Consider the following 23,208-nt stretch of genomic DNA (forward strand, 5'->3'; position numbering starts at 1 on the left):
TTACCAAAATATAATTTTACCTTTTTCTCCTTTTATAGGTTATGTCAATAACAAACTTTTCATGGCTAGGCATAAATGCAATTAGAGACATAGACTCTGAAGGACCCATCACAGTATAATGGAAACACAAGTCCCAAACAATGGAAATACTTCAGACTTTGCAAAAAGAGTCACAAAGCTAAGAGCTCCTCCCTCCCTTCTGGACTGGGTTTCATGCCTAACACACTCCACAAATGCCCAGACATGCTCCATGTATGCACAGATGTGTATCTGATATGCCATGAACATGCCCAGATATGTCCTGAGAAGCCCAGACATGCCCTGGACACACCCAGACATGCCCCTGAGGTCTCTCATTGGACCAGTCCATCCTCAATATCCCACTCACAAGAGTTCTCTTATGGTCTCCATTCCATCTGCCATGAAACTTCCATAAAAGAGCTCGAAAGTCATGTACTCTATCTGTAGAACTGGGAAGTGGATGAGCTAGAGAAGAAAGAGGTGACAGCATCACGGTCAGGCCTTCCTTTATCCTGGCTGAAATCTTGGGCTCCCACAGCCAATTCCAGAGCTGATCTCAGCAGCAACACCCAACACTCCACTAACATCTCTCCCTTACCTGCCACCCTCACTGACCTCCTCACCTCTCACCTCCATTGACATCCTCTCCTCCTCAGCCTCACTTCCACAGGACCTCATCCAACAACCCCCCTCACCCTCTACACCACCGCCATCTGACATCCCCATCTTCACCACCTGAGCCCCCTCACCTCCAACTGACTCCTCATTCTCACCTCCACCTGACTTTCTGGCCTTAGCAGGCCTGAGGTGCTGCCATTTCTCCAACATCAGGGCCTCCCATCCCCCATGGTGGACTCTACTCATACCCTGTTCTGGCCCTGTGGTCAGGGGAGCCCACCTGATGGCCTGCCCTCTCCAGCAATTCCTGGCTCTGCTGCATTGCTCTCTTCATGCAGGGCAGGGGCTCGAAGAAGCCGTTAGACTCATAGTAGCCTATGCGCAGGGGCTTGGAGCAGGAGTAGAGCTTGTGCAAGGGGAGAAACATGGGGAGGAGAGGAAGAGGTTCTGAGTTCACTCTCAGCGCTACTGGGTATCTACAGTCTCACCTCCATTACCCCACACCACACATGGTTCCACTGTTCCCCTTGGTGGCTCCTGAGTGCAGGAGGCCTGCAGCTGCCCCTCGGCTGGTGGCTGAGCAGAGCAGGTCCCTGTGTGGACTGGGGAAGGCCTACCCCCATCCTTGGGTCTCTCTGGAAAGCTCCACACTCCTCATAGCTAAGGCAGAACTGAAAGGGTTAAGAGAAATTGTAGCTAAAAGTCATAAAGTCAAGTTGAATTATGTGCTCCGTTTTTCTCCTGACCAAGCAGAACTGCCCCTGTCACCATCTGCTTTCTAGGATTCACCGGCCAAGGCACCTTTAGGCCCAAGGACCCCTGCAGTTTGCAGGCGCCTCCGACCCCCCTTGAGGCCCTGACAACCTGGCTATCAATTTCCGCAAAACTTCATTGGAATTCTGTAAGTGTGGCGCCAGGGAATTGTATGGTGTAAATTAGAATGTATGTGTATCATCATTTGTATAACTGATAAGATGTAATGGAATGATCTGAAAAGTATAAAAACTGCTCTGCCCTGAACTTGGGGTTTGAGATGGCTCCTTTTTGCGCTCGAGCCCAGGGATGCTTGAATAAAAGCCTTGCTGTCTTGGACCACTGCCTCTGCCTCTTCGTTGTGTAGCACCACCTGTTTGGGCTCTCATGGGCCCCATCATTTGGAGGTCCCACCGAGATATGAGGTCGACACACATTGAGAAAGAGTGGTCTGGAACAGCAAGTACCAGGTTGGCACCTCTTTTGTCTTGCCTGTCTCACGTTTTTTGTATGTCTTAGTGTGATCTGTGTGCATGAATTTAAGAATGCTGATCGAGGGCTAACAGACGGATCCAGGAGGTACGATTGGAACACGGGTGGCTGTCTACATGGGCCTTAACTGTCTGGTGGACTGTGACCGACAGATGTGTCGCAGGATCACAGGCCACACCCTGGGGAACACTCCAGGAATTCTGGAGGATCAGGGACGCATGGATCCCTCATATCAGGTATATTCTGAATCGGTGACTTTGTTCCAATCCGGGCAATTCCATAGGGAATTCTCTGATTTATAGGTTTCTTAAAATGAAAAATTGATGGGTAATGTTGCAAATGATTATGATTAAGCTTTCTGATTTGGTTCTAATACATTATAAGTGCCACTCACCCATAAAATTTCAGGGAAGGGAGGAGGATTATCAGAAACTTTTACAAGTTTAAAACAGATTCCAACAGCATTGTAATGTGACTATAATGTGAATCTTTATGTTTCTATTAAAAATCAATATTGCTTTTTAAAGTTGAAACTGTAGAAAATGTTGTGGTTAGCATTTTGTTAATATTGTTAATCTTGTGAACACTTAATATTGTTGAGATTCCTAAATCTAGATAACAATGTGAAAATGCCTAGATTGTGTTTACTAAGTGTACTATGAGAGAACCGGTTCCTGTCAGATGGAAGTGTTTCTAGCAATTTTTAATTGGGAAAAAAAATAAGGGTTTAAGTATTTGTATAAAGTTTAGACCCTTTAAAAATGGAGTAAAATCAGTCTTATTCTATATTTCTAAGACTTTACAACTTAAGTTACTATAGTGCTTGAATTTAAAAAGTAATAGTTATTCTTCATTACACTTGGCCTATTTATCATTCGCTAAAGTTGTATGGTCATGCAAAGCCTAAAATCACTTGGTAATTTAGATCTAAGATAAATGTTTGGGGCACTGTCATAAATTTGGCATTTGGATTAATAAAGAGAATCAACAGGGTTGTTTTGTAGTAAACCTATGACTAGTAATAAAGCAGTAAGAGATGGTGAGGAAAATTTGAAAAAAACTGCTAACTGGTATGCCTGAAATAGTTACAGAAAAAGAACTATCTTGGATGGTGTTCTAAGTTATTAAGGAGAACAAAGTAACTAAATTTGTGAGGAAAGGTCATGTCTTGAAATTTATAATTCCTTTATATTGCAAACTTGAAAATCTATGAAGATAATTTATGTTTTATATTGATCTAAGAATTGTGTCAATCTGGCATAGTGGAATTTTAACATGGAATACTTATAAGCTTAATGAGACCATAGCTTTATTTAATTTTTATTAAATGTTGTTTAAAAATCTTGTCTCTTCCAAACATGAAGAGGAGTGGGACAGGCGACATATAGGGAATTTCTGCACAGAGTGAGATTTCCACAGCCATCCACAAGATCATCATACTGAACTGACCAACTCATCTTAAAGTCAGCCAAGCCTGAGTGACCGTGACATGATAAACCTGCTGTGTCCCCACTCTATCCTCAGAAATTCTCTGTAAGTAATGGAGGTGCCCCAGATGGAGATTTCTCCAGCATCGCTGTATTTATGCAAACAAAAGGGCGAAAAGTTATTCAAATATCTGGCAAGGTACAAGGTAAAGGTGAAGAGGAAAAACTATTTTTGTAGCTGATTAAACGCATTCTAGTGGGCCTAACTTAAAACCTACTTCTTTGAAGTAACTTATGTGGAAATGTTCTTATTGGTTGTACTAGACCAGATCAAAATTGTAAATTTAAGCATTACTCAGTAATATATGAAGTAACTCAGAGCTGTGTTTATTGACAGTGCTATGATGCTTTGATTTCTGTTGTTTAACTTGTATTATTATTACAAATAATAAGGGCAGCTGAACCATTCAAGCTGTACCATTTACTGCTCTAGGACCTGATTGGGTTAAGTAGTATTCCCTTGTCTAATTAATCTGGTACTTTTCAGGTGTTAAAACTGCTGAAGTAAACCAGTTAACTGCTCTTTTAGGGTAACATAAGATTCACCCTATCTAGAAATGAAGACTACAGTCCCTTGCCAGCCTGAAGTAGCTTCCGAAAATTAATCTTCAACCACATTCCCTTTAATGACTTATTAGGGTGGCGAAATCTTTAGGGAAAACATGGAGCAGAATAGTAATCAGGAAAAGCTTTCAGAGAAATAAGGGGAAAGAAGGGCCACAGGAACTCAATGAGCCAAGTTGACAATTGGAAATGACACTATGCCTATCTACCTCAGAGGTTGGAGCAGGTAGCAAGAATAAACCGACACTGACATTTAACAAAGATGGCTGGTATAAGAAAAGAAGCAAAAATTATGCTTCCCTTGGTAATGTTAAGGGTAAGAAAATTATTACTAGGTGTAAGATTTCTTCACTCTGTCTGACCCAGTATAGGAAAGGCAACTGGAGTTTAGGGCTCTATGTTGTTCTCCCCAACCCCAACAGCTATTTAAGTTGCAGGATTGAAGAGGAAGCAGGAACTTCCTTTTCTTCATGGTGAAATCACAGCCTGAATAAGAAGGAAACCTTACAGATCCACCTGACTAAGATGACAGAACAGAACAGAAGGCAGACAGTCCTGGTGTTCCAGCAGCAGTGACTGTAATGACCGCACTGCGACTAGCAAGAATGACACCCTTTTACCCAGACTGGATGGGGGGGGGGGGTTGTGGGTCAGACTGTCACCATGGGGATTCCTCCCCTAAACTTTGACTTGGTGTGATTTGTTTGGGAATCCGGATATACTCTACAAAATTTGCTCCTACTGAGGTGTAAGTGTTAAGAAAAGTAAATACCAACCAACCCATGGGCTTGGGATCTAGGGTAGTTAAGAATTCTATGGCACATTAAGAAAAAGGCTGGGGGGCCCGGAGAGATAGCACAGCAGCGTTTGCCTTGCAAGCAGCCGATCCAGGACCAAAGGTGGTTGGTTCGAATCCTGGTGTCCCATATGGTCCCCTGTGCTTGCCAGGAGTAACCCCTGAGCATCACTGGGTGTGGCCCCCCCAAAAAAAAAGGCTGGATAAGCACTACAAAGATATTGGTTCGATAAGTCACCCTGGTTAACTACACTGCTATCAGCCCTAGCTGGTCCCATGGTCTTATTCCTTATCTTACTAATAGTAGGGCCCTGTATAATTAACAAGCTGGTTGAATTTGTACAACACAGAATAAGTGCAGTGAAACTGTGGGTCTTAAAATAACAGTACCAGATGGTCCCTGAGTTCGAGCATATGCTCTAGGATTAGAACTTTCTTTAAAAATAAAGAGGGGTATTAAAGGGTTAAGAGAAATTATAGCTAAAAGTCATAAATGTCAAGGTGAATTATGTGCTCCATTTTCCTCCTGACCAAGCAGAACCTCCCACGTCCCCATCTGCTTTCTAGGATTCACTGCCCCCAGGCACCTCTAGGCCCAAGGACCCCTGCAGTTTGCAGGCACCTCCATCCTCCCTTGAGGCCCTGACAGCCAGGCTATAAATCAATCTCCACGCAAACTTCACCAAAATGCATGGTGCCAGAAAAGGGGATGTATGGTGTAAATTAGAATTTATATATATCACCTTTTGTGTAACTGATAAGATGTAATGGAATGATCTGAAAAGTATAAAAACCTGCTCTGCCCTGAGCACAGGGTTCAAGACTGCTCCTTTTTGCAAGCCCAGGCATGCCTGAATAAAAGCCTTGCTGTCTTGGATCACTGCCTTTGCCTCTTTGTCGTGTAGCACTTCAGGGTTTCGGATCTCACGGGCCCCATCAGAAAACCTTGGCAGAATCCGTGTGAAATGGTTCATCCTAATGTACATGGGCAGAGTCAGAGTGCATGGAAAGCAACTGTGGCTGCAGCTACTCCTGCCAGAACAAGGACTAGACATTTTGGGGGACTCCACAAGGCCCTGCTGTGGCTCACCTGGTCATTGAAGGGAAGCGGAGGCACGGTGGGGTCCAAGCGAAACAGCTCATCACACAGCAGCGCCCGCATGCACAGCACCAGACTGTCCACATCCCTGGCCATGGGCCCCAGGCTGGATGTCACTGGGAGAAAGAGGAGAAGGTGGTGGGGGTGGTCAGGAGCCCAGACTTGCTCCCTAGAATATTTTTGGGACCTTGAAAGACTACATGTCCTCTCTGCAGGGAGAGATGGGCTCAAGCCCTTGGCCCTGCATGGCCTCTTCCCCTGTTGGATATATCACCTGGGGTGAGTTCTCAGGGGTTCAGCTTCTCCCTCCACCACTACCAACATGCCCTCCCAAGGCTACTGCCAGAGGGGAATGGGATCTATACCCCCGACTCTTCATGAGCTCAGGCAAGGCCTACATAGACACAAGTTGGGCATCTTGGGGTACAGAAGTAAGCAGCAGCATACAGGGGGACCCACACTTGTTCTAGGCCAGGTTGTTCTGCTCTCTAGACTGCTCATCATCATCCCCTTACAGAGCAGACAGTGAGGGCGGCTCACCCAACTTCGCGCCTGACAGTATCGGTGTCACACCCTTCGAGCTGTAAAACAGGGGTTTTCTGTGTTGGTCTCAGAGAAGTGGGCTAAGTGGGGCCAGTTTCCACTAATGACAACACTCAGTTACACAGGTCATTCCTTTGGTCAAGCCTCAGAAATACCTCAACAACTCTTCAGTCTTGTGTAAGAAGGTTCTGAAAAAGACTCTGGTACACAGCCCTAAAAGAGCCCCTGAGAGAGATCTTGAGTGAACTGAAAGAGACCCTGAGTGACTTGAAAGACCCTGATAACTTGAGTGACCCTGAGATAGATACTGAGTAACCTGAGAGACCCTGAGAAAGATCTGAAGAGAGATTCTGAGTGACTTAAGAGATCCTGAATGACTCTAAGACAGGGGTCTCAAACTCAATTTACTTGGGGGCCGCAGGAGGCAAAGTCGGGGTGAGGCAGGCCGCATAAGGGATTTTGCTTACCGAATATTCACAATAAAAATCGCATTAGTAAGAAAAAAATCGCAAAAAATTGAACGGAACTGCTCGGGGTATGCGAATGTTTAATGCGATTTTTATTGCGATTATTCAATAGGCGAATAATCGCGAATACTACAGTATTTGAAGGCTGGCCGCGGGCCACAAAATGTTGTACGGCCCGTACAACAATGTTGTAATGGCCCGTGGGCCGCAAGTTTGAGACCCCTGCTCTAAGATATCCTGAGAGACTAAGTGACCTTGAAAAACCTTTAGATCCCACAGAAGCCTTGAGATAGACTCTGTGAGAATCCTTAGTTACTTGAGAGAGAACCTGAATAACTTGAGATCATGAGTGACCCTGAATAACATGGGAGACCCTAAGCGAGACCATGGGAGACCCTGAGAGAGAACCTGAGAGAGTCCCTGCGAATCCCTGAGAGATACACTAAGAGAGCTTGAGAGATATATACTGAGAAAGATTTTGAGAAAGAGCCTGAGAGATCATGAGAGAGAAAGCTGAGGAGATCCTGAGAGGGACCCTGAGACTCTGAGACAACCCTAAGAGAAACACCCAGAGAGACCCTGAGAAAGATCCTGAAAGAGGCACTGAGAGATCCTGAGACATCTTGAGAGACCCTGAGAGAGACCCAGAGATTCTGAGAGAGACTCTTAGAGGACCCTGAGAGATATCCTGAGAGAAACCCCGAGAGAGATCCTGAGAAAGAACCTGAGAGATCATGAGAGAGATCCTAAGAGCAACCCTGAGACTGATGTTGAGAGAGACCTTGACAGAGAACCCTGAGAGAGTCCATGAGAGGACCTTGAAAGGACGCTGAGAGAGAACCTGAGAGACCCTTGAGAGGGAACCTGAGAGCAACCCTGTATAACTCTGAGACCCTAATAGAGATCATGAGAAAGATCCAAAGAAAGACCCTGTGAAAAAATTCTGAGAGTCCCTGAGAGATACTTCGAGAGACCCTCAGGGAAACTGAGAGAATTCCATGAGGGAGACCCTGAGAGAGAGACCCTGAGATAGAACCCTAAGAGAGATCCTGAGAGAGACCCTGAGAGAGACCTTCAGAGAGATCCTGAGTAAGACCCTAAGAGTCCCTCAGAGGATCCCTGTCACCTTAGCCGGGCACTCGTAGTCTTGAAGCCACAGATCCCACAGAAGCTGGCAGGCAAGCGGATGCTACCACCCAGATCTGTGCCCAGGCCCAGGATGGAAGCCCCTGTGGCGATCAGCGCAGCCTCTCCACTGGATGAGCCCCCGGGGCTTCTCTTGTGGTTCTTGGGGTTCAGAGTATTTCCAAAGATAGGGTTGCCACTGTTGTAGCTGAAAGACACCAAGATCCTGGAATCTCTGCCCTTACTCGGGCCCCTCCTCCCTTTTCCCCACAGCACCCCAGGTTCTGGTCCCCCAGGTTAGGAGTTTTGGTGGGTCCCAGCAGCAGAGCTGAGATGAAAGGCAGGGCCAGACTAGAGCACCTCATCATGGCCTGCGGGATATTGGTCTTGGCGAACACCACAGCCCCTTGGCTCTTCAGCACCTTCACTATCACACTGTCCTCCATGGCAGGACTGTCCAGCAAGGTGAATGTGCCGCAGCTAGATACTTGGCCCTACAGGGGACAAGGAACACCGGGGCTGACACCTGAGTCTCTGCAGTCCCATGAGTGGAACACAGGATAGCTAGACAGGACCCAGAAGGCAACAAAGAAGGGAGAACTTCGTGCTGCCTGCCCAGGACTCTCATGGCGGTGCTTCTGTATATGGTGGGGCCACGCACCTGCCATGGACACATGTGCTTGGACTTTAAAACAACATTTGACCCAACTATTCACAGAGGCTGAATCAAAGGTCCTGGATGGGGGTGTGGCAGAGCAATAGCACAGCAGGGAGGGTGCTTACTTTGCATATGGTCGATCTGAGTTCTATTCCTGTACCATATATGTATGTATGTATGGATGATGGATAGATGGATGGATGGATGGATGGATGGATAGATAGATAGATAGATAGATAGATAGATAGATAGATAGATAGATAGATAGATAGATAGATAGATAGATAGATAGATGCCATCTATCTGGGCACCAACAAGAGAAATTCCGAAGCACAGAGCAATGAGTAACCTCTGAACATATTCAGATGTGGCCCAAAACAAATAAACAAAATTGTCCTAGCATGTAGAGTGTTCTGATGTCTGAAGAACTGCCACTGTGCACTATGTCCTGAGAAGCCAACAGAACCATCCTCATAGGTCTGCACACAATGTCTTGATCCACAGAAACTGATTTGGAAGTGGTCCATTATTTCCCCTGCCCCACACAGTGTGTGGTGAAACTGGTTGCTGCCTAGCCATGTTTCTTCAAGTATGCATTATCTCCATTTCCCCCTGGACTCCAGAGAGCAGTGAAATGGATTGTGTTGGGATGATTCCTACTTTAGTGAAATTATCTGGATCTAGTTTTGTGATTACACCCTTCTCTAACACCAAATGCCAGGTATCCACAGAAGTTAACGTCAGTTAGATCATGGATTACCCAAGTGTTGATGCAGAGGGCTCAGAGTGCCACATACTCCCTTAGCAGAGCACAGACGTTCCCTCCCTCTCCTTCTCTCTCTTTTAGCTTCCCTAGACTGTTTTCTGAGAGATGAACTTGAGAAACTTGGGTCCAGGTTAGGACTGACTTGCCTCAGGTCAAATTTGATGAATCCCCTGAGGAACCAGTAGGAATAAGAGTGACCTACAGGAGAGAAGTTGAACTACCTGAGTCAACAGCTCCCCTATCTGCTGGAGTGAACCCGGGATGCAAGAGAAGCAGAGCTGGGAAGCGCTGGTTGATGGGTGGGAGTGTGGCTGCGAGATGGTGGGAGCTGGTGGAAGATTGACTGGGAGCCAGTGGGATCCAGTGGGAGCCAGTAGAAACTGGTGGGAGCTAGTGGGAGCCACTGGGAGCTGTTGAGAGCTGGTAGGAGATGGTAAAAGCCAGTGGGAGCTAGTGAGAGTGTGGTGAGAACAAGTGAAAGCTGGTGGTACTGGTGGGGATGTCTGGGGGAGCAGAGCAGCAGGCGTCAGGAGCTGACACTGCAGGGTTGGCCCACCTGGCACTGGTAGCTGTCCTTGAGGCTGATGGGGACGCCGTACAGGGGTCCACGGTGCAGCCGCTGCTGCAGTTCCTGCAGCTGCTGTTCCCAGCCAGGCACGAGGCCAGTGAGGCAATTCAGCTCTTTCTGTGCCTGCAGGACCTGCCAGCCCCAGAACAAGTTAGGCCCCGGGCTTGACAACATGGAAGGGACACTGTCCTTCCCACCCCTGTGCTCCTGCAGATCTCTCTGCCCCAGAGCTTGCACCCTTCACAATGCCCAATGCTCAGGATCTGGTGGCCGAACGGCCTCTCTCCCTTCTCTCCAGCACATCCCATCACATAGGAAACAGCTTTTGATGACTTTGATGACATCCTCTCCCCAGTAGCCTGGCCCTCTACCAGGCAGCTGCAGCACCCCAAGAGCTAAGTAATGCTCGGGCCTCTGCTGGGTCCTCACCTGCTCCATGTAGCTGTATACCACGAGCTCTGGGCACAGGACCCCTTCCTGGAGCTTCTGCGTCAGCTCCAGCAGGGACAGGCAGACGATGGACTCAGCATGGATGTTGGGGTGCTGTGGAGACACAAAGATGTCAGGATGCTGCGGGGACAAACCCAGACATCAGAATCCTGTGGGTGAGACACACAAATATGCTGCTGAACAAAGATGTTGGGGCTCACACAGATGTTGAGGTGCTGGGGGACAGACACAGATGTCAGAGTTCTGCAGGGACAAGCAGATGTTAGGGAAACACACAGCCATTGGAGTGCTCCAGAGATAGTGAGACAAGAATGAGGAATGAAGTGAAAGGATGGAGTGTGGGAACAGTGTGAAAGTGGGTGAGGAAGGATGTGGGAGGGTGTGGGGTGGGTAAGGGCAGGTAAGGGTGGCACTTTAATGGTCCTTGGTCCCAACACTATTCTGTAGGATGATGAGTCACCAAATGGGGTCAAGACTGTGGGACACACTGCAGAGTTCCCCATGGGAAAGGCTGGCAGGTCCGCCCCAGGGGACCTGGAGCTCTCAGGACAGCCCAGAACACACACACACACACACACACACACACACACACACACACACACACACACACACACCCTAATCCCTCCTCCCTGCCCTGTCCTTCCTCTTACTTGCACCCTTCTCCCTAACCCTTCCTCTCTTTCACCTCTTCCCTCCTTCCCCTTTCCTGTCCTATCTTCCCTTTTCCCTGCCCCCTCCTCCCTGTGCCTTCTTTTCTGTCCTCTCCTCCTTCCTTTTCCCTTCCTTCTCCCTAACCCCTTCCTGTCCCCACAACAGTGTCCCCAGTCTGCAGGGTTAGCCCTGGGTGGGGGTGCAAGGACAGGACCCACCTTTTGCCAGAAGTTCTGCACTGCAGCCTTGGCCTGGCACAGCTGTTGCTCCAACAGGCCCCTGGCCCGGGCAGCCTTGGCTTCCAGAACTTTCCTCCAGGCTCTGCGGCATAGCAGGAGGGCAGTGCTTAGCACGCCCATGGTCAGCACCAAGACACACAGCGGCTGTTGTGCATCTGACCCCAGCATGGCCATAGGGATGAGCTCACAGGATAGCCCAGCACACACACACAGTCAATGAATCTTGCAGGATCAGCGAGTCTCCTGCAGCCAGGCCAGGTCCCCGTAACACTGAGACACCTGTCCTAGGTGACAGGCAGGGTTAGTGCTCTCCTCCTGCCAGTGCCCCGCCCAAGCCCCCCAGACCCCTCCTACAGAGGGGGAGATCCAGATAACTGGGATCCCTGGACTGGCAGAGACACTGAGGGCCAGTCGGCAATGGCAACCTCTGGACCTGAAGCAGGGATACAAAGGAAAGGGTGGAGAGCACATGTTCAGTTGTGTCTGAAATGTTTAAAGGTTCACTAGCTCCTGACCCTGGGGTCCATCCCACAAATGTAGCCTGAAACAACCTATGCTTGGAAATCTTGTGGAATGTTTGGAATGTTTTGCTGTGCTTTTGGCTTTGGATTTTTGAGCCCCACTTGGCCATGCTCAGGGGTTATTCCCAACAGCAGGAGCTCTGGTATGAGTCTGTAAAGGCGGGATGGGTGCCTTGCAGAGGGCTGGGCTCCTCTGCCAGCTGCAAACTGAACTAAAGAGACCCCTGTGAAGACCCTAAACTGCAGAGGGGCCATTGTAGAGCCTGAACAAAACCTGTCCCTCTGTCCCCACAGGGTCACGATAGCCTCACTCTTTGGTGCTGTTTCAAACCCTCACAGTGACTGCAGGCAACACTTCTCCCATGACCACACAGAAAGCTGAACCGTGTGGACCAGAGCTGCCCTGATCACTGCCTCATGACTTGGGAAAACTGAGGTGACCAGGCAGGAGGCCAGGCGCTGCTCTGAGTAGAGGAGCTGAGGCTGAGAAAGCACAGGAGGGTCAAAGTCTCCAAGAGAGGGCACTGGGTCTCCCCCCAAATCCCACCTTTCTCAGCCTCTCAGCTGGACCCTTTAACCCCACATGACAGCAGCAGTGCCCAGAGATGGCAGAAGGGCCCTGCAGCCAGACAATGAAGGAAAGTCCATGTGCTGCCCTTTGCAGTGACCAGCCATTCTCTAGGCCTGACCACGATTCTCTGCTGCCTGCCGTGTCCTGTCTCCTCCTTCTCCTGTCTCCTGCTTTCTACTGTGCTCAAGCAACATCAGGCAGAAACCCAAATAACACGTGGTTCATGCATGGCCCACTGCCCAGCAGAGCCAGTGGGGCACAGATCAGGGTGGTAGAAGGTGTGGGCTGGCCACCAACACTCTTGTATGGATAAAGGAAGAGACAGGTGGGAGATGAATGACAGAGAACAGATGACTGATGAATGACGAGTTAGTGAGATATGGGTGATGGTGATAAGACAGTGGATGGTCAATGATGAGACAAAGGGTAAAGAGATCCTGAATTCTTAAGACAATATTAAGGAAATACATCTTTAAATAATTTTATTTTTTTAATAATTTTAAATTACTGTGTAAAGTTGCCTTTATTTTGTTGAGGTTTTTGTTTGTTTGTTTGTTTGTTTTTTGTTTTGCTTTTGGGCCACGGGGTGATTCCTGGCTCTTTGTTCTGGAATCACTAGAGGTAGTTCTCAGGGGACCATATGAGATGACAAGGATGGATGCATGCAAAGCAAGTGCCACCCACTGTACTATCTCTCCAGCTCTGGTGTTTACTTAAAATAAAAAGAGACCAGGCAAAGGGCTGAGCACTTGCTTTGCCTGCAGAAGCCAGGAGTAGCTCCTGAGTACTTCCAGGTGTGCTCCCCCAAAAAGGGGGAAGGAGAGAGAGGAGAATTTGAAAGGTCTGGCAGTCCAGATAAGAGACGATTACTCGGGCAAAAGCTCAAGTGGGTCTTTATTTCTGGCCGGTCAGGGTCTACCGCTGCTGTGTGCCTGTAAAAGGACAAAGGTAAAAGACTGTGGCGTTCTACATTTCTTCTTATATACTATAAGGGGGAGGGGGTAGTGACGACTTCCTTAGAGGCGAGACATCAGCCAAGCTAATAGGAGGCATTGGTGGGTGTAAGGTACTGAGGTAGTGACGACTTCCTTAGGGGCGGGACATCCGCCAAGGCAATTCGAGGTATTGGTGAGGGCGAGTAGTGAGGTAGTGACGACTTCCTTAAGGGCGGGACATCTGCCAAGGTTGACTTCCCTTTTCAAATTCTAAGGTCAAATCAGACCCCCAAAATACTTAGTCTTAGTTCTTTAAGATCTGGAAGAAGACAGACTTAGGAAATGAGTATTTGTCAGTGGAAAGGGAGGAGTTTTACCTGGTATTCATCTTTGAGGAGCAGCATGCAAAGAAGGGCTTACTGTGAGTGAGTAGTGGTAGGCCTGTTGGAGGTGGCTTCTGTCCTACAGTCATCAGTGGGATTTCGATGAATCCACTTTAGGGAGAGTGGATTGCATGGGTGACGAAATATGAAATATCAAATAATGAAACCACACAAAATACATTGCATAGGGACTCGCATCTGCAATAGACGTGAGACAATTTTACTTTTCAAGCTGTGACATATAAGCACAGGGGTAGTGAACAAGTTCGACACAAAGAGCCAAAATTTTAAACTGTGAGAATCAGAGAGCCACACCACACAGTGACCTGCCAAAACAGACAAACACTCACACAAAAGCATATAATTTAACAATATATTATATTTATATATATTTAACATATAATATATTAAACACATTGCATTTTGCCATTTTGAGTGAGGGGCAAAATCCTGCAGTGCTGGTGAAGTTGTGCTGTGTCCTCCACACTCAGAACTAACGGTCATATGTGACCCAAAATGTGCCACATGGGTCCCCAGCTCGCTGTCCCGTGCAGTTGTTTCCGAGGGATGGGAGACGGGACTCTGCGCTTGGAGATCTCTCCTCAGAGGTCCGTCCCCTCCTCAGAAGCAACAGAACAAAATCCAAACTTGGCAAAGAGCCACAGTATACAAAGTAATGAGAAGAGGCAAAGAGCCACATTCATTTTGGCGGGGAGCCACATGCATCTCGAGAGCCACATGTTCACCACCCCTGTATAAGTACGTTTCTGGTATGCAAGGTATTTCCATGATAACAAAGAGTCTTAGGAGGAACAACACATGGTTCTAGGCCCTAGAATATGCATATCAAAAACTAGCCATACAGGTGAAAAGAATCCCAAGCTAAAAGGTAAGGAAGTGACATGATTCTAATGACAAAGGAAGAGAAACTTGTTTTGCTACAATTTGGGGACTAGCCCACAGCAACTAACAAAGAAGATAGGAACTGTTTACCAACTAGTGGGTTGCATTTACACTGACCTCTATGCTTTTAGAAATGCAGATTTATCTGGCCAGGGGGTAAAACTGGCTGCAAACTTTGGTGCCGAAAATTTCCCTGAGTCAAGACTGAGGCCTGTAATTTTGGCCTGTATTTTTGCAAGGGAGAGATAGTAAGAAATTGTAATGTCACTATCATGTCATGAATATCAGAAATATTGCCAGTAATCCACATAGGGGGTATAATTAAAGTCCACCAACGGGCCTGCTGACTAAAATATTTGTTGGGGAAAAAATCAGCTCACTGCACCAGGAAAGTCAACAGACACATTTGATGGGCTTGCTTCCCCTATATGGAGACATCTATACTGCATGCCGTGACATAGACCGGATGATCTGAGTCCAGTCCCAGGACTGGATGTGGGTATCCTTCCCCAAAGCCCACTAGGAAGAGCCTGGTGTGGATGGCCCAGTACACCTTCCCTTAATTACAGCTCCGATCCACCCACACCCTGCCAGCTGCCACACAAGGAGCCTCCTGCTCCCCCAACAAGTAAGTGGCCCCTCAGGGTCTGCACATGGGATCTCCTTGGCTGTGATCCCCTTGCCTGAGGCTGTCCTCTGACCTGTGGCTAAAAAAAGTATTCTCGGTCTCTGAGGATCCAGTAATGAGACCACGGCCCTCAGGAAACACAAATTTGTCTCAGTATCAGATGCAAACTGCACACAGATCAGCACCTCGAGTGAACAAGGGTGAACACGGAGCACCTCCAGGGGTAGACAGGGGCAAGAACTCCCACTGGTAGATAGGGACAAGCACTCGTGGGGATCATTCAGAAGTGAGCACTCCTAGGACTAGACTCTGCCTCTGCATGAAGCCTCTCAGTACTATACTGTGCAAAGCCCTCATAGTTTGGGTCCTTTTAGCTGTGAAATCTCTCTGAGCCATGCCTTGGCTCATGCTAACAGACCATCCCATCATATCCACTCCCAACTGAGCACAGAATCCCAGTAGAAACACTTCTCTGTTTTTCATGCCAAACTCCAAGCTTCAATCTGGGCTTACTGAGCCACCCAGTCTGTCTTCAGTATCCTGCAGATATCTGCATTGGTGAGTCACGGCTCTTGGGTCCCTATTCTATTCTATTCTATTCTATTCTATTCTATTCTATTCTATTCTATTCTATTCTATTCTATTCTATTCTAATCCATCCTCCCCACCACCTTGACTTTCTCCTTCAAGAATCACCAGCCGGGGCCAGCAAGGTGGCACTAGAGGTAAGGTGTCTTCCTTGCAAGCGCTAGTCAAGGAAGGACCGTGGTTCAATCCCCCGGCGTCCCATATGGTCCCCCCAAGCCAGGGGCAATTTCTGAGCGCTTAGCCAGGAGGAACCCCTGAGCATCAAACGAGTGTGGCCCGAAAAACCAAAAAAAAAAAAAAAAAAAGAAAGAAAGAAAGAAAAAGAAAAAAAGAATCACCAGCCCTTATCACCTGTCTCCAGATCACATAAGCACAAGACATGATTCCTTCTCAGACAGCTAACTCTGGATATTTATTAATAGAAAAGAATGTGGTGTGGCCATCGCTGAACCTTTGGATGACAGGCTTAATACAGAAACACATAATGGAAAATGCCTTCTCCCTAGCAATCTTAATCTATCAGCTCCCTTCAGAAGGCAGGAAAAGTTAATGAATGACATGGGGTTTGTTGGGAAATTGTTAGGTACAAAGATGACTCTCCAGGTATTAACACAGTTGACTTTCCTGCAAAGAGAAGTTTACAGAGGTAAATATTGAAGGGGAAATATGCCAACCATTGGTACCTAACTTAGGCTGGTTCCTAAAGAACCCTAGTCCCTGATGTCCGAGCCAACAAAGCAAGGGACTCTCTGCTCCTGGTACATGTGCTGTGCAGCAGGCAGCGTCTTTTCACCATGTACATCTAATTCCTGGGTAGGTAACTGGCTCACAGGAAGTGAGAGAAATGGAACTGAAGACTTCCAGACTCCTCTTGCTCTTATTAGAATTTCATTTCATTTCAGGTGAACACTTTAGTGAGCACTATTCTATGGGAGGAGGTTACTCCATCCTGATGGACACTGATTGCAAAATAAAATGTGGTCTGGCCTAAGGGACTGACTTGAACCACAGAATCTCTTAGTTTGCGTTTTATGGGGCCTAAACAGTGGCTAATGGGGAGAACTAGAGAAGCCTCTTAGAGAAGTCAGTGCAACCCTGTGCCAGCCAGAGACACTGCGGGGCTCATGCACTGGGGCACTGTCCTACATCTATTCCCCAAGGGCTAGCAAGGACTCTGGTGCTTTAAAGAGGAAGCAGAGTCCAAATTTCACTAGCCCACAGGATGGGGCTCATCAGGGCTGGAACCCCATTCATACCAGACGGAAGGGAAGGTATGGGTGAGCTTCTGGCCAAGCTAGACTGTCCTGGGTCAGTGACCATAAACCGGACACTTGGCCCTGTGCCCTGCCGCAGGTGGCCTCGTGGTGCTGCTGGGTACAGACTGATGATCCTTTGAGGGGGCCCAGGCTTCCCTCTGCTGTGCACGTGTCCGACTTAGAAAGAGGACCAGGGGACGGGGCAGACTGGGACCTTCGAGTGTCCAATGCATGGGTGGGAGGAGCAGAGGGCACCACTGGTTGCAGGGAGTGCGGCCTCCTCCCCCCTTCCTGGGCAAGCGCCAGGTGTACCAAGGTGGAGTGTGACTGCGGGCATTCACGTGCTCTGGATTCCATGCCTCCTGCTGAGCACGCAGACCCACACCTCCCAGCGATCTGGAGCCCCGGGGACCAGGCCAAGAGGCAACTGGAGAGCGCAGGCCTAAATCCCAGAGGCGGTGCCCGCTGCTGGCCAAAGGAGAGCAGGAACCGCCGGGGTCTCCGCCCTGTGAGTCACGAGGAAGCACGTGACCCGGGCCACGCCCACCCGTTCGCTGGGATCTCCCAGAACTGAGTCGCATCTTCCCTTTCGAGGGCTCAGTGTTCCTTCCACGCATGCGCGCGCGGGCTCACATGCGCGAGGCGGCAGCGCCACCGTTTGGCGACACTCGAAATCGACGCGCTCCTTGTCGGCGGGGCGTCCCTCCTGCTAGGCTTCCGGGTGCGTCCTTGGCGCGAGCCCCAGAACCGCCTCTTCCGGCGTGATGGCCAATGGGTGCTTCCCCGACAGCGCAGCTTCCGGTGCGTCCCGGAAGTGGTCCCTGTGAAACCGAGTCCGGCCTCCCCGGAAGTCCCAGCCGAGTGGTTCCGGTCGGCCTCGCTGCTGGGCAGTCCCCGTCTTCTGCGGCCGTGCGGCGCGGGCGGCGGGGTGGCCATGGCGGCGTCCACGGCGTCGCTGGAGGGCTACTACTTCTCGGCCGCGCTGAGCTGCACCTTCCTGGCCACCTGCCTGCTCTTCTCGGCCGTCAGCCGCGCGCTGCGCGAGCCCTACATGGACGAGGTCTTCCACCTGCCGCAGGCGCAGCGCTTCTGCGAGGGCCACTTCGGCCCCGACCAGGTGGTCCGGCGGGGGGCGGGCTCCTAGTGCGGGTGCAGGTGCGGTGCAGGTGCAGGTGTGGATGCAGGTGTGATGCAGGTGCAGATGTGTGGATGCAAATGTGGATGTGAATGCAGATGGGGTGTAGGTGGTGATGAGTGCGGGGATGGGTGTAGGTACCGGTTGGGTGCAGGTTGGAGGTGCAGGTGTGGCTGTGGGTACAGTCGTGGGTGCCAGTGTCAGTCTGGATGTGGGTGCAGGTGCATGTGCAGCACAGTAAGAGATAGCCCAGTGGGAAGGGTGTTTGTCTTGCACATGGCCCATCAGAGTTCGATCCCTAGCATCCCATGTGGTCCCCCGAGCCTGCCAGGAATGTTTTCTGAGTGCAGAACCAGGAGTAACCCCTGAGCAAAGAAGGGTATGGCCCCAAAACAAACAAACAAAAAGTGGGTATTGAGAAAAGTAAAGAAGGGAGAGAGAGGAAGAGGTTTTCCCTACCTATCCCTCCTCTGTGCGGGGAAACCCACCCCCACCCCCTTCGCACACAAGAGTGACATGGATGCCCAGGTCTCACCCGGATCTTGTTTGTAGTGGGACCCGATGATCACAACTCTGCCCGGCCTGTACCTGGCATCGGTGGGTGTGGTGAAGCCAGCCGGCTGGATCTTCGGGTGGCCTGAGCACGCTGTGTGCTCTATCGGGATGCTGCGCTTCATCAACGTGCTCTTCAGCGCCGGCACCTTCTACCTTCTCTACCTGCTGCTTCGCAAGCTGCAGCCCAGGACTAAGGTGCGTTCCTGGGCGGGCCACATGGCTGCTGCTCTTGATCAAGAGTTGGGGCCGCTGGGCTGCTCCCGTCTCTGTGCTGGGTACTGGGTGCTGAGACAAACCCAGGTGGTGCCGGGATCTGAAACCACCTTCATACAGAGCCTGGCTCAGCCCATGGAGCATTTCCCAGTCTGGACAGAGTTGTTCAGTGCAGTGGGGTCAAGAAACATCTACTTGCCTTAGTATTCATTGTATCTGTAAAGAAAATTGTCAGTGCCTGAATTTCTTACTGGTGTGTGACTTTCGAAAGCAGCAATGGCTTGCACAGGCCAGTTTGGTAAGTCTTTCTGGTACCTGTTTTGTTTACACAAGAACATCCATTCCTTTGCTTGGAGGGTTTGTGTTTTCTGTGGGAAATGTTGTAGAGGTGGAAATGCAGGCCGGACGCCCTCACTATGGATCTGTCCCTGTGTCTTGGGCTGGAGCCATGTGGATCATACTTGGGCTCACTGGCCCCCTACTCACGGGTGTCCCCAGAAAGCTTCTCGGAAACGTAATTGGCAGAAATGGATCACTAGTCTTGGATCCTATTTAAGAAACCCCAGGCTCTGGCTCATCAACTCTGTTGGCAACACTTCCCATGTCTGTCCTGCATCACTCACCGGAACTATCTCTCCCTCCCAGGCAGCCTCAGGCATGCAGCGTGTCCTGTCTACAGTGACCCTGGCCATTTTCCCCACCCTCTACTTCTTTAACTTCCTCTACTACACCGATGCAGGCTCCGTGTTCTTCACGCTCTTCGCCTACCTGATGTGCCTCTACAAGAACCACAAGACAGCAGCCTTGCTGGGCTTCTGCGCTTTCATGTTCCGCCAGACCAACATCGTGTGGGCCGCCTTCTGCGCAGGCACCGTAGTGGCCCAGCAGCTGGCAGAGGCCTGGGCCACGGAGTTGGGGAAGCGCAAGGAGGGGCGGCCACACTCTGAGCTGGCCGCACCGTTGTACTTCCTCGTGACTTTCTGCACGCGGCCCCAAAACTTGCAGTCGTTGCTGTTGCGGGTGTGGCCCTACGTGTTGCTGGGGCTGCTCTTCTGTGTCTTCGTATTCCTCAACGGTGGCATTGTGGTGGGTGACCGCAGCAGCCACCAGGCCTGCCTGCATGTACCGCAGCTCTTCTATTTTTGCGCGTTTGCCTTCTGCTTCTCCTCCCCACACCTGCTGGTGCTTGGCAGGCTCCGGGCTTTTGTGGGCCTGGTGTGGCGGCGGTGCGGCACCTGTGTGCTACTCATCCTGCTGGGCCTGGCAGCCGTCTGGCGTTTCTCCTACGCACATAAGTACCTGCTGGCCGACAACCGGCACTACACTTTCTACGTCTGGCGGCGGCTGCTGCAGTGCCACCCAGCCGTGCCCTACCTGCTGGTCCCTGCCTACCTGTTTGCTGGCTGGGCCCTGGCCGACGCGCTGCGGTCCAGGTCTGTCTTCTGGAAACTGGCCTTCTTCGCCTGCCTGGCAGCGGCCATAGTGCCACAACAGCTCCTAGAGTTCCGCTATTTCATCCTGCCCTACCTCATGTACCGGCTGCACGTGCCCCCGCCGCCCATGTCCAGGCTCGCCTGTGAGCTGGGTTGCTACGTGGCCTTGAACTTTCTCACTTTCTACGTCTTTCTCCACAAGACATTCCAGTGGCCTGGCAGTCAGGATGTGCAGAGGTTCATGTGGTAGCGTGGACCAGGCTTGGGCTCCTGATCTGGTGTCGGTGCTACTGCCATCTCCTCAGGAGCACCTCTGAGTGCTACCTTCACCCAGGCACATGGGTGACTTTTGGGCTAGTGCACATGATGTGGGAGGGCCCGGAGGGGCCAACGGACACAAGTGGCACATTAGTGCTGCCTGCTGTGGACTCAGCTCCCATTGGTCTCTGCCTGTGTTTCTCTGAAGCAGCAGTGTGTGGCCCCTTTGAGCATTCCTGTGCCCACAGAATTGTCTCTTGGCACTTCAGTCGCAAGGCGCAGTAGACTTAGAGATGGGAATGTCCCCATTTCAGCTCATGTTTAGGCACCAAGTTAATTATTTTGGGTTTTTTTTTTTTATTAAGATTTTTGTTAAGAACTGTGAAGTGTTTTTCATTCATTTCTAACAGAAAATATACAAATGGCCAAAGATAAGTGAGAATCACCTTTATTTCGCTGTGCTCAGGACTCGTGGTGCCAGAGATAGAATCCAGGTCAGCCACATGCAAAGGAAGTGCCCAGCTCACTCTGCTATCACCCTGGCCCTGAGAGAACTGCATCGAACAGATTGTATTCCCAACATGTGACCTTGCATTTAATGACGGACACTCCCACACACTATGCATGTTGGAGACCTGCAGGGCTACCCTGGGCTGTCCCTTGCAGTCGCAGCTTGGCCTTGTTCTGCTCACAAGGGCGTTGGGGGCCCCTTGGGGCCTCTCTCGGACCCTCTGACAAGTTTCCAAGGGAAATTTTTAGACTGCAGGTTCCTCTCTCGAACCCTCTGACAAGTTTCCAAGGGAAATTTTTAGACTGCAGGTTCAGCATGAACAGTGGCCAGCAGCCAGCTTGGGACTTGCGTGGGCATCTCAGGAGCACAAGCTTAGACTCTTGGTGACACCATCAGAGCATGCTGGGTCAGGCTTCTTTTCCCACTTTGCTGTCCCTGTCGTCTGATGCTGTGTGCTTCAGATGCTGCCAGGACTTCACTAAGAAGAAGCATGTCTGCCAGGCCCAGCCTGGGAGTGTCCGGGGAAGGGCCAGTGAGCTGATTCAGGTATCCGCACCCTCCTGGAGTTGTATTGGGGTGCTTCCTATAATATTGAAAAGATATGCACACCTGCTGTATTAAACACTTGTGTGGCTGCAAACATGCTAGTCAAAATAGATTAAGGGTGCATTTCAGGCATGAGACACGTGGAAGTTGTTTTGGGGTGAGACTGAATTGGAAGCAGAAGGGCTAGGAGTAAAGTGACTTCGTCAGACGGTGCATTTGTGGGTCACTGGACTGAACTCATCCATTCTTAGCAGCCTGAGACCAAGAGAGACACATCTTTTGAGTGGGAAGTGTGGCCCTGCAGGCTGGCTCACTCTCTGGCCCTAAGGAGTAGCATGTTGACAACAGGCCGGACAGAGGGCCCCTGTGCACACCATGCATAGATCATTCTAGTTTCTGGGACCTTTCCTACAACTTCTGTGGGGTCAACCCCCAAATATAGGGGAGTGGCTGGAAGGGTCAGTGTGTGGCCCGGTGCATGTGTTGGGGGATAGATGGCTACACCGGCTGTATCTCCTGAGATGCCTGTCTTGCCTGGCAGAGCTTCCACACAGGTCACTCCTGTGTCCCTTTGTCCACTGGTGGGGTAGTGGCCTAGGAAGTTTCCTGCTCCCAGGTGAAATATGAGGCTGCAGGATGGACCCCAGTAGGGCCAAGGGGCAAGTGGGTGACTCAGGGCTCTACTAGCCTGAAACGATGATTGCTGAGAGCACTGATGGCGAGTTTCAGGGTCTTCCACCAAGCCTTGCTCGACAGGGCCTGCTCTGTGTGGACCTCGGGCACCCATGGACACAGGACTGAGCTTGCAGGTGGAATTCGGGCCAGGGCTAGGTAGAACAAAATATCCAGACCAGACAGGGACAGCAGCACTTTTGGGCTTCCAGCCCTTGACAGCATCCTTCCCAACCCGCCTGCTGTTTCCAGTCACAGAAGTGCAGGTATACTTGTCTATGGGGCTCTCTCGGCCGCTTGCTGAGTGGGCAGGAGTAGCTGGAGGAGGGAATGGGTTGGGTTGGTCTAGTGCATGTTGTGGGACCCCACAGCCCTGCCACCCCCACCCACTGCTGCACGGAGGGTACCGGCTGTCACCTTAGAAGCGCTGTCTGGGTATCTGTTTGGTTCAGAGGCCCCATTTCCTCTCCTGGACACTGGGCAGGATGACAGGGCTCAGGATCCCCCCAGCACCAGTCTGAACCCATCAGACCTGCGTCCTGTGCCCTATTTTGTGCCCCAGTATGTCCTTTGTAGTGTGTTCCACATTGCATGCCCATGACATGTGTCACACACACATGTGTTCTGTGTCCTATGTCCTGTGCGCCCCTGGGTTTGAGGTCTTGTCAGCTCAGGAGTGTCCAGGGCAGGGTCGGACTAAAGGCCCCTCCGAGGTAGTTGCTCATGTCTCTGCCTAGCCCCACCAGGGGGCGCCCTTGCCTCTCCTCCCAGCGACTTCTCAGCCCTGGCTGCAGCATCTCAGA

The 23,208-nt window shown here is 50.2% G+C and overlaps 2 protein-coding genes across 2 annotated transcripts; one reads left to right on the forward strand and one right to left on the reverse strand.

The window, feature by feature from the left end:
- Window positions 1–384: 384 nt before the first annotated feature.
- On the reverse strand, window positions 385–18,018 carry LOC126021986 (vitamin D3 hydroxylase-associated protein-like). The gene is made up of 13 exons (XM_049782872.1): window positions 17,716–18,018; window positions 17,468–17,588; window positions 11,652–11,730; window positions 11,277–11,379; window positions 10,608–10,622; window positions 10,387–10,527; window positions 9,946–10,089; window positions 8,326–8,459; window positions 7,967–8,173; window positions 6,371–6,411; window positions 5,822–5,946; window positions 920–1,045; window positions 385–486 (listed from the first exon to the last, which is right to left on the reverse strand). Exons 1-13 carry the CDS (start codon window positions 18,016–18,018, stop codon window positions 385–387), a joined length of 1,641 nt encoding a protein of 546 aa, XP_049638829.1.
- ALG10 (ALG10 alpha-1,2-glucosyltransferase) lies at window positions 18,002–20,740 on the forward strand. The gene is made up of 3 exons (XM_049783739.1): window positions 18,002–18,199; window positions 18,770–18,967; window positions 19,631–20,740. Exons 1-3 carry the CDS (start codon window positions 18,017–18,019, stop codon window positions 20,666–20,668), a joined length of 1,419 nt encoding a protein of 472 aa, XP_049639696.1. The 5' UTR covers window positions 18,002–18,016; the 3' UTR covers window positions 20,669–20,740.
- The last annotated feature ends 2,468 nt before the right edge of the window (window positions 20,741–23,208 follow it).

Source organism: Suncus etruscus, chromosome 11 (genome assembly GCF_024139225.1).
Source record: "Suncus etruscus isolate mSunEtr1 chromosome 11, mSunEtr1.pri.cur, whole genome shotgun sequence".
Classification (NCBI taxonomy): Eukaryota; Metazoa; Chordata; class Mammalia; order Eulipotyphla; family Soricidae; genus Suncus; species Suncus etruscus.

Excerpts from the sequence above, each read along its gene's own strand:
- ALG10 (XM_049783739.1), top strand. The coding sequence starts at position 18,017 with ATGGCGGCGTCCACGGCGTCGCTGGAGGGCTACTACTTCTCGGCCGCG. Across the intron at positions 18,200-18,769 it reads GCCACTTCGGCCCCGACCAG|TGGGACCCGATGATCACAAC; the intron begins GTGGTCCGGCGG and ends TCTTGTTTGTAG. Across the intron at positions 18,968-19,630 it reads AGCTGCAGCCCAGGACTAAG|GCAGCCTCAGGCATGCAGCG; the intron begins GTGCGTTCCTGG and ends TCTCCCTCCCAG.
- LOC126021986 (XM_049782872.1), bottom strand. The coding sequence starts at position 18,018 with ATGGCCACCCCGCCGCCCGCGCCGCACGGCCGCAGAAGACGGGGACTG. Across the intron at positions 11,731-17,467 it reads GGGCTCCAGATCGCTGGGAG|GTCCAGAGGTTGCCATTGCC; the intron begins GTGTGGGTCTGC and ends TCCCTGCTTCAG. Across the intron at positions 487-919 it reads TGGAGAGGGCAGGCCATCAG|CTCATCCACTTCCCAGTTCT; the intron begins GTGGGCTCCCCT and ends TTTCTTCTCTAG.